The 10,965-nt window shown below is 32.3% G+C and overlaps 1 protein-coding gene across 1 annotated transcript; it reads left to right on the plus strand.

The window, feature by feature from the left end:
- The first annotated feature begins 4,284 nt into the window (after positions 1–4,284).
- On the plus strand, positions 4,285–10,254 carry LOC8288996 (probable boron transporter 2). The gene is made up of 12 exons (XM_002511343.4): positions 4,285–5,662; positions 5,854–5,936; positions 6,028–6,220; positions 6,311–6,449; positions 6,688–6,853; positions 6,955–7,121; positions 7,222–7,395; positions 7,513–7,608; positions 8,351–8,488; positions 8,569–8,888; positions 9,168–9,438; positions 9,729–10,254. The coding sequence occupies exons 1-12, from the start codon at positions 5,559–5,561 to the stop codon at positions 10,032–10,034; spliced, it is 2,157 nt and encodes a 718-aa protein (XP_002511389.1). The 5' UTR covers positions 4,285–5,558; the 3' UTR covers positions 10,035–10,254.
- The last annotated feature ends 711 nt before the right edge of the window (positions 10,255–10,965 follow it).

The following is a 10,965-nucleotide window of genomic DNA, read 5'->3' on the forward strand; positions in this document are numbered from 1 at the left end:
TAATTCACTTGGCTAAACTGAAATAACACATGCATCCAATCGTCGTTTATGGACGAAGCGTATTAGGTTTAATTTACCTAAAAACTCTTTAGAAAGTTAAAATAATAGAGAAAAACAAAAACAGCTTTGACTGTTTCGTGGGTGGATCAAATTTGTATAAGAGATCTTTTTGTGTATATATACACTGTAATTAAAATAATATGTGTATATAAATATTTTATATTTTAAAATTTAATAATATATATTAATTATTTATCAATTTAATATATAAATAAATAAATCTATCAGATTTTCTATAGAAAAATAAATACGTTATCATTTAAAGTGAGAAGATTAAATACGTTTCTACAGAGCATGCGAAGATTGCATCATTCTGTTATTTTGGGTAACATTTATCTTGAGGTGGGATAATAATGGTGGAGAGATTAAGATTAATAATACTCTAATCTCTCTCACTAGCTGCGTCATCAAAAGAATTTTAATTAGTTATCCCTGATTTTGGCTTAAAAAGTGCATTCACCGAAAGAAGAAGGGGGAAGGAAGAAAAACAATTCAAGTAATGCTTTTTAATTCTTATTAATATTTATATATACGGTCGACTCTTTTTAAGTAGTATTTTAATTTTTAAGAAATTTTATTGATATTTTTAGTAAATTATTAAATATTAATTTATTAAGTTAATAGTGATTGAAAATTTTATTTTTCTTTCAACAATTAAACCCATAATTTTTATTTAAAAATTAAATCAATCTAAATTTCATTGATATATTAAAATAATATTAAATTTTTTATTTTTTTATCTTTATTTTCTTTTTACATAACAAAATTATTTTCATATTATTTATTTATTTTTCTTTAATTATTATTTTTTTCCTCACGATGCTGCTACCACGACAATTCTACTTCTACCGGTGTTGCATCTATATATTCACCATTGTCAATTCATTATTTCATATAACACATTAATAAATCAATTAACATCAACATCAATAAAATTAATTTTATTAATAAATACACAATTCATATTAGATATATTTGATTTTTGGACACAAATTCAAACTTTATCCAAAAAGAAAAAGAGAACACGGAACCATATAAGAGAAGAAGGATTTCCAATTGGGTAATATGCAAGATCGATTAGTACAGATACTGTGATGAACGAAGTTGTTGCTTTTCTGTTCATGAATGATTCAGGCTTCTGTGTACAAGGTTGAGCCTCATCAAGCATTACTATGTCCCACTATTTAAACTTTTCAATCCCTTCAATATTGCAGACAGAGATCCCATAACCACTCCCATTTATTTATTTCTTTCTCTACTTGATTTTTGAAAGAGAACAAAAAAAAGTGTGCTAAAAACATAAAAGAGAATTCCTTTTCATGAGTTGGGTTAAAAGGCTAAAATGGAAAAGACTAAAGAGGGGATCATATTGTTGCCGAGGACCAAGACAACAGCCTCCAAAATACAGCAAGACACAGTTGTCCTAACCTAGTGATAGTCCATCTTTTCTTAATTAAAAATGACAAAAACACATGCATTTGGAAGCGTGGATTTTAAAAAATAGCAGATTTAGGAATTTTTTTTATTTTATTTTTATAAACTGGTTTTTTCCAATTTATTTTTCTAAAAAAATCAATAATTCCATATTACTTTTTACGAATATAGTTTTTAAAATTTAAAAAATAATATATAATAAAATCAAAATTGGAAAGATACTTTTTTTTTTTAATTTCAATACCAATCATCTATTATTTTGTTTTAAAAAAATAATAAAAGAAAACAATTACGATGACACGTTCAATTTGTAAATTTTGTCAAGTTGACAATGTTCCGATCGAATATCCTGCTTGATATTAGATCCTTTCTTTTTATTAAAAGATAAAAAATATTTTTTATTATATAAATTATGTTCTTTAAAATAAAAAACAGCATTGATAATACTTTATTTATAAAAATATTCACTATAATTACTTTTATTCTTAAATTAATAAATATTACTATTAAATAATTTATTTATTATAAAATATAATTATAAAATTCAACATTTATTTATTATATTAAATAGAATAATATAAGAAATTGGCTCTTAAATCGTCAAATTTTTTTATTTTTTATTATTCTATTCCAATCAAATCAATTCTAAAGATTATAGTAGATATTAATAAAAGAAAAAGTCATGTTAGTTAACCAAAAGAAGGATCAGTTAACCTCTGCTACTTAAACTACTTAAACCATCAATTTCCTTGGCTCAATCTCTTTTTTCTTTTTAATTCGGCCCTGTGTGCGTGGTTGAATGAATGGGGTGGCCGCCGTGGGGGTGGCAAAAGGGGATTGCTGTGCAACTTTACGCCCGAAAAATCTATAAAGTTTGATGAACCTTTTTCTGGTAAAGTGTTTAAGGAATCAAACTTAATCTGATACGTTAATTATTTATTAATGGTGCGATTGAGACGTAATTTAATTAGTTCTCTCATGCTTAATTACTTTTATCATAACTAAAAGTATAGCTTTAGGAACGTGCAAAGCAGATTTGCATGGATTAGATTCCATTATATATTTTGCTTGCTAAAATAAATAACAAACCCAGCCATTCCTTAATCTCAGAATTCTGAATTTCTCGAGTCTCTGCAAAATGTGACTCGAGAAAAATACATTTTATTGATAGTTTATATTATTATTGATGTCAAATTATAAAAAAACTAACACCACTATAAGAGAATTTAATCTACCAATGAACTTATTGTGGGAGATTTTACGATTATGTCAAAAATTTACATTAACATGTTAATAATAAAATATTAACAGAGTAAAACGCATAGTATTTATTTCTAAAAAAAGAAAAAAGAAAAAGCCACAAAGTTCCTGCATGCCTTAGATAAAATTGGGTGACATTTGATAAATGGCAATTAGTTGTGCATGTTTATACATGTTTATAGTACTGATTTCTATATTGTTTTGAGCACTAAGGCTGATTTGTAATATAAAGTGGACCAAACAGCTCTTTTAAGTCTAAGGAAAAAACTCCAGCCATCTCTTTTTTCTCTTTTGTTTTTTTATTTTTTATCAAAATTTCATTTTTTAGTTTATGCAGATCACTTTTAGATCCACCGTGATCTCTTTTTATTTTTCTTCTTTTGTTATTAGTTAATTTTATAAATTAATATTAATTTTTTTAAAAAGTTTTACGGTCTTCAAATACGAAGATTTTATAGTCCTCCATAACGGAATGCTGAATTCTCTTTATGGGAGTATTACAAAAAAAAAAAATTAAATCTGGCATTTTAAATAATCGAACCCGTTAAAAAATTATTTATAAAATCAATATGTAGCTTAGTACTATTGAGTGAAGCGATTTTTCAGCAAATGGTCTCTATCAATACGGTTTATTATTGTTAAAAGTAATTTTTTCACGTGTATTTATTGATTTTAATCTTAATTTTTTAAATTAAGCTGATTAGTAAAATATTCATATTTTCTCTAAAAAGAAAAAAGGAAAAGAAAAAAACAGCTCTTCTAAAATTTGGTGGTTTCTAGTGGCTTACCTTGTTATAGCAGAAAGATGGAAGGTGCATCACTGTTTTTGTTTTTCTTTGACCTCTCAGAATTATATTATTCAAACTCAAACCTTTGCAACCCCATTATTATATGTCCTTTCCGCTTACAAGGGGTGAGTAACTATATATTATTGATACCTATCTTTTCTGATAAGCTATTCCCTTGATAATTATATATATATATATATATGCTCTCCTGCTTTAATGTGCTAAACTGAAATCATTTTAAGAGTAAACTCTATAATTTGATTTTCATCAAATTCAAATAAAAATACATTGCAAAATAATAATTTGTACATAATTAGAATTTAGTCCCGTCTGAAATGATTGATCATTTTTTCTCAAGCGACCTGTTTTGCTTACTAAAATCATGTGGTTTTTTTATATTGAGGAAAATATAAAATTTAATAATATAAGAATATTTTGTGATATTTTTAATATTTTACCGTTAATAATTTGTATTTAAATTTCTAATATTATTAATAATTCTGATTTAGATGTTAATTAAGTTTAACTAGAAATTAAGAACATCACATTACTGATTTATTAATCAAGTTTAACTAGAGCTGGAACTCGAATTTTTTGAAGGTGATGACCGGAGAACATTTTATCATTTTCACGCTTTTGTACGGAAAGACCTACATCTTTTTGTTGGGTGGTATGTAGGAATTATTTTAAGAAAAATTAGGCCAACCGTTACTGTATTATAATTATTTGCAATCTCTCTTCTCTCTCTATCAATTGTTTGTTTTTATACCGCACCTGAAAAAAAGAAAAGTAGCTATCTTTATGCTTAGTCACCACACACTACTCTCAATCACGCGAAAATCCATTCTTCCATTGCAGTCTCTCTGTGCAAAAAATCTTTCTGTTTCTCTCTCACTTTTGCTTCTTTCTTGCCTCATTTCTCTGTAGCTGCTGCTCGCTTTGTCTTCTTATTTATATTTCTTTGCCCAGGTTCAGGTCATGTAACTGTGTCTGTATCCCCATTTACATATCTTCTTCTCTGCTGTTTTCAAAGTTCTCGTCTTTGTAGCTCTAAAGGGTCTCTTTTCAATAATGTAATAGTGATTAAAGTGTTGTTCTTGGTTCTCTTTTCCTTTCTTTCTTTTGGATTAATGCCCATGTGTTTAAAAGTGTCAAAAGTATAATCTTTGCTTTGACTTCAATCATGGGTTCTCGTTAAATTGTCTTTTGAAGGCATCTCCTTGGGTTCTTGAGGTTTTTTCTGAGTTCTGTTAATGCCCATTTGGTTCAAATTGTTCTTCAACTATTGAAAATGATGTTTGTGACAATGGTTTCTCGTTAATTTTGTGGTTTCTTCTCTTTGCTTCGCTGTACTCTTGAGCTTGACCAGTAAAATTTGACCCTTCGTTTTTAGGATTTTAAACTGTAACATGTAATTTGAGTCAATATACTTCGTGTTCTTTTATGTCAGTGTGGATTTTGGCGGGACTTAATTAGTTAATGAGTAGCAATCTTTTCTTGATAATGAAGTAAAAAAAGTACCAGTGTCAATGGATCTTAATTTCATTGAAGTCAAACGCTAATAATAAGATCCCAGTACATGGATAGCATCTTCTCTTTCCGGTAATTTAGACTTCTATTTCATCATGGATTCTGTTCGCTAACATCCTTGATTCTTTGACTGATACATGGGAATGTAATTGATTTGATTCATTGCTAACTGATTCTTTTTCCATTTACAAGCAAATATACCAAAAGCATTCTTTTTAAATTCTCTGAAATGTAAAATTCTTCAATTCTATACATTTCACATACAGAGTTTTGTACTACTAAAAATGATTAGTTCAGGGTAATATTCCTGTTCTTCTGTCTAAAGAATCTCAAAATTACCTTCAACCATGCAAGTTTAGTTACCATATTGGCCTCTCGAGTACTTAAAGTCCAAGTTAGTATTGTGTGTTTTATCTTAGTTTTTTGTTGAACAAGAACATCAAAGATATATATAATTCTTTTTATTCACCAAAACTTTGAGCCATCATGGAGGAGACATTTGTTCCCTTCCGTGGAATAAAAAATGATCTCAAAGGAAGGCTTTTGTGCTACAAGCAAGATTGGACTGGTAGTCTCCGTGCGGGTATCAGGTTTGTAACTCCTGCTGCTAATCTATAGTTACAACTGTGTAAACCATTGTTGTAAGACATTCTAATCGTGGGGATCACTATTTGAATAGCTATATCAATTATGAGGATACACCATTGCAATATTTTTACCTTACAAATTTGTCTTATCAAAGTTTTTATCACTGTACATTTTGTTTTTCTCTTTCATTTAGGATTCTTGCTCCAACAACATATATATTCTTTGCTTCAGCAATTCCAGTCATATCCTTTGGAGAACAACTTGAGAGAAATACTGGTGGGATGATTTTTATGTTCTGCTATCATCTTGTTATCGGTACTTCAATTGTCATCTTCTATGACATACTTTGTTTGATCACTTGTTGCAGATGGAAGTTTGACTGCAGTGCAAACTCTTGCATCCACAGCACTTTGTGGCATCATACATTCAATTTTTGGAGGACAGCCCCTACTCATACTTGGGGTCGCGGAGCCAACAGTCTTAATGTATACATTTATGTTCGACTTTGCAAAGGACAGGAAGGATTTGGGGCCAAATCTCTTCTTAGCCTGGACAGGATGGTATTAACTTGAGCAATCTTACTTAGCTGATCTTGGTGGCGTGAATTACTGGTATTTTGAAGTATCTTCTTCACTTCCATTGGTTCTCAGGGTTTGTGTGTGGACTGCCTTGTTGCTTTTCTTGCTGGCAATATTGGGTGCCTGCTCTATAATCAACAGATTTACACGCATTGCTGGTGAATTGTTTGGTTTACTTATTGCAATGCTTTTCATGCAGCAGGCCATAAGAGTGAGTTTCTTTACATTATTCTATCATAGATCATTTTTAGTTATGAAATTAAGGAGGGTTCAAAAGTTTTTGAATAAATATATCTGCAGATCCAGGCTAATTTGTTTTCTTATGTGATTTAGAGGTATAAAAATTCAGAAATTGAATTACTTATCCAAAGAACTATGACAAGAAGCATAGTATCAACTAAAATTTGTCTTTTCATCTTATGTTCAATTTATTATGTTTGATCCTACAGGGAGTTGTGGAGGAGTTTGGCATACCCCAGAGAGAAAATCCTAATCAGATTGCTCTCCAACCTTCTTGGCGGTTTGGCAATGGAATGTTTGCTCTGGTTTTGTCCTTTGGCCTTCTTTGGACTGCGCTAAGGAGCCGTACTGCTAGGTCCTGGCGCTATGGGACAGGTATTGGACATTGCACCAGAATCACCTTAATGTGGAAAACTTCACTGTCAGCTATGCATTCATTAACTTCTTTTTTTTTTTTTTTTAATTTATTTTTCAAGGTTGGCTACGAGGACTTATCGCAGATTATGGAGTTCCATTAATGGTGCTTGTATGGACTGCAATATCTTACATACCAGTTAACGATGTTCCAAGAGGGATTCCAAGGCGACTTTTCAGCCCAAATCCATGGTCTCCTGGTGCATACTCAAATTGGACTGTCATTAAGGTAAAGAGTGCAACTTCCTGAATATTGACTTGCATGGGCTTCAAGAGAGATTGTATTTTCTTTGAGACTGGAATAGTAAATCTACTCATAATTTATGCAGGAAATGACTAGTGTGCCTCCTTTTTATATTGTTGGAGCATTTGTTCCTGCAACCATGATTGCGGTCCTTTACTACTTTGATCACAGTGTTGCATCTCAACTTGCCCAACAAAAGGAATTCAATTTGAAGAAGCCATCTTCCTATCATTATGACCTTCTGCTTTTGGGATTTTTGGTGAGCTGTTCTTCTGAACTATTACCTTATCTCATGATAACTTTACCAAGCAGCCATATCATGAGCAGAATAATTGTACTGCTTTTTCCTTTCTTTCGGTGAACTTTATCTCTCCAGGTCATTTTATGTGGTCTCATTGGTATTCCCCCTTCAAATGGTGTGATTCCACAATCTCCAATGCATACAAAAAGCTTAGCCACCTTGAAGCATCAGGTAATAGCCCGTAGCCAGGTTCTAAAATTTATATAACTGTGTCTTAATCTCCTTCAGTCTATGACTTTGTTTCCTATTATTCTGTTATTTGAATGTTTCAATTGAGACAGAAGGAAAATATAATTTTACCCCTTTTATTCGTATTGCTGGCACACAAGCAGGTCAAGGGTCCACCCAATCTGTAAGACCCTGTAACATGTACCTTCAAAGATTTTTAGAACTAAAAATTTAACTATGAAACAGTTATTATACCTTCTTTTCCAAAAATATAATAAAACAGTTCTAGCACCTTTTTGTTTAAGATAACTCAAAGCAGTGCTTGAAGTATAATATTTTAAGATCAGTGTCCTGTCCTAGCTGAAATCCATTCTCGCTTTGCTATCCAAGTCAAGGCTAGAGGCTTGGAATTTTAGAATTTATTGGTGGAAGAATGTGATAATGGAATTATACAGTCTGGTTACCAGCATAGTGCTATAGACTCTAAAAAGATTCAGTATTGGAGATTTTGCATTTTGGGAGGCCAAACGCCAAATGTATGATGCAAAGTCAAGCCAAATGGCCTATAAGCAACTCTCTCATATCTCCTTGGTCTCCCTTCTTGTTCAAACTCGAGCCAGTTTATTATACACGAGCATATTTCTGCTTCTTTATTTTCTTCCTGGGCACTTCTAAAATATTTTTCTCTGTTTTATATACAAGATGTTGATAATTTCATTGTCTTTGTTTCTTTGCTTTTGAGCAGCTTTTGCGAAATAAGCTGGTGTCAACAGTCCGAAACAGTATTCGCAAAAATGCAAATCTGGGTCAATTGTACCAAAACATGCAAGAAGCGTACAATGAAATGCAAACTCCTTTAGTCTATCAATTGCCATCTGCCCTGGTAGTTTAACTTGCTGATAAATTGATACATAGGGCATTGGTTTTCTTTTATCTCTTTTTTGCTCATTTCATTTCCTACAGGGACTGAAAGAGCTGAAAGAATCAACCGTTCAACGGGTCTCAAGTACCGGCTATATTGATGCCCCTGTGGATGAAACTGTTTTTGACATTGATAAAGATGTAGATGATCTTTTACCAGTTGAAGTCAAAGAACAACGCCTCAGCAATCTGCTTCAGGCATTGATGGTTGGTGGTTGTGTTGCTGCTATGCCTCTCCTGAAGAAGATCCCAACTTCAGTTCTTTGGGGATATTTTGCTTTTATGGCCATTGAGAGCTTACCAGGAAATCAGTTTTGGGAGAGGATATTATTGCTTTTTACTGCTCCAAGTCGACGATACAAGTAAATTTATGCTTATATGCCTAGCAGTAGTTATTTCTATTGCTATACTCCTCTATAATTTGATATCTTCCACTTTCTACTTCTTTTTCTTTCTGGTGTCAGTATCAACTTTATGCATATGTTGTTTTCTTTTATGTCAATAGCAATAGGAAAAGAATAATAGGGAAGCAACCATTAACATTTTAATCACTTAACTATGCTATGATCTTCTGAAGATGATGACTTATTTGCAGTAGTTATTCATCAGGTTCATCTAATGCTCAGTTTCCTATCTTCTAGGGTGTTGGAGACATGCCATTTAACTTTTATTGAGACAGTACCCTTCAAAACAATTGCCATCTTCACCTTGTTCCAGACAACTTATTTGCTTGTGTGCTTTGGCATAACATGGATCCCAATAGCTGGGGTCCTATTCCCACTATTAATCATGCTTCTAGTTCCGGTAAGGCAGTATTTGCTTCCCAAATTTTTCAAAGGAGTCCATCTTCAAGAACTGGATGCTGCGGAGTATGAGGAAGCTCCTGCTGTATCTTACAATATGACATTTGAAGTAAGTAGCCTTTACCCTCTTTTCATTTCAGGTAGGATTGGTAAAAGATCAGGTTGGAGAGTGCTGTTTTATGTGAGATAGATTAATATGACTCTGGATTCTGCCATATCCAATTGGATTTTGAAATAAGTTCTACCACTTCAAAGAGACTAAATTAATATGTAGCTCAGATACTTTTCTTCGAAGTGCAATTGTTTCAGGGATCTGTGCTCTAAATGTTGAACTGAATTGGAATTCATTCTCATTCTGCTTTTTGAGCTCTAATTATTGGCATTCTATGCACCTGGCAGGATCAGGATTCTCAAGCAAGAGCATCTAATACTGATGGAGGAGAAATTCTGGATGAAATGATCACGAGAAGCCGTGGTGAATTCCGCCGTACACAAAGTCCTAAAGTGACAAGTTCAACTCCAAGTTCATTACACGATATAAAACCTGCATATAGTCCACGTGCATCAAAAAGGGCATACAGTCCACGTGTTAGTGAACTGAAAGCAGATCGGAGCCCCCGGTTTACTGGGAGTGGAGTTGAAATAAAGCAAACACCCAGTCCACGGCCATCTAAGCTTGGTCATCATGGTTCATCTTCAACCTAAAGGCTCTAATACATAATGCTGGCGAGTTAGTTGTCATTGTCAAATGTGCTCGAGAGGTCTTTAATATGTAACTAAGTGTTATATGGTGTGCATTTTTATTCTTCTTGGTTCTAACAATAGAACGTTTGTCAATATTATTGTCATGTATTTCTCAGATAGTCTGGGCGGACACATTCATGATGAGAATATGTGCATTTTACTATATTTATTTTCTTGGCTACCGTCTCTTCTTGCTTTTTTTCTTTCTTTCTCTTTTTGTCCGTTGTACAAACTGACTTATGTTGGTTCAAGAGCATTTGAATGACTGAGAAGTGGAAATAGAAGAAGTAATTTTTCTTTTTGCCCCAGTAATCGTCAAGTAAATGCCATGACAATTTTAGTCCAACATGTCTGAAAGTAAATGCACTTCAACATTATTTATACCCGTCATCTTAAAGTTGAAGGCAAAGAGTAAATTCCCTGCTCGCTCATTTAAAATTGCATTTTCTGTGAACTAAGTCATAGCATATTAAGTTTCTGCTCGACTTCAATTTACTTTCTCGATAAACACCTCTGCATAAAACGAAGTCAATACAGCATCAATTTGAGTAATTTTTCTGCGAGATTCAAACCCTTTCATTTGATCGATCTTAAATAGACTTGCTTGCTATCATTGTTGCCCTTCCCGTTCTGCTCTTCATCTGCCAAACTTATATGTTTGAGCCCTTTACCATTAAAGGTAAGACCTAACAGCTACCGAGCAACATGAATTGCTCCAAGGACTTCAACTTCCGCTTGTTAGACATGATATATATACGAAACATTCAAAAGAACTATAAAATATTTTACCTGTACAAAGCAAAACCAACAGAATATTCAGATATGAAAGCTGGTATATCTCAGATTTCCGTGTCTGTTTTTTTGGTTTGCTCAAATATTACTATTTGGAGTA

This window comes from Ricinus communis, chromosome 4 (genome assembly GCF_019578655.1).
Source record: "Ricinus communis isolate WT05 ecotype wild-type chromosome 4, ASM1957865v1, whole genome shotgun sequence".
NCBI lineage: Eukaryota > Viridiplantae > Streptophyta > Magnoliopsida > Malpighiales > Euphorbiaceae > Ricinus > Ricinus communis.

Coding starts and splice junctions, on each gene's coding strand:
- LOC8288996 (XM_002511343.4), top strand. CDS start 5,559: ATGGAGGAGACATTTGTTCCCTTCCGTGGAATAAAAAATGATCTCAAA. Junction 6,854..6,954: donor GTCCTGGCGCTATGGGACAG/GTATTGGACATT, acceptor TTATTTTTCAAG/GTTGGCTACGAGGACTTATC. Junction 7,396..7,512: donor TTCTGCTTTTGGGATTTTTG/GTGAGCTGTTCT, acceptor TTATCTCTCCAG/GTCATTTTATGTGGTCTCAT.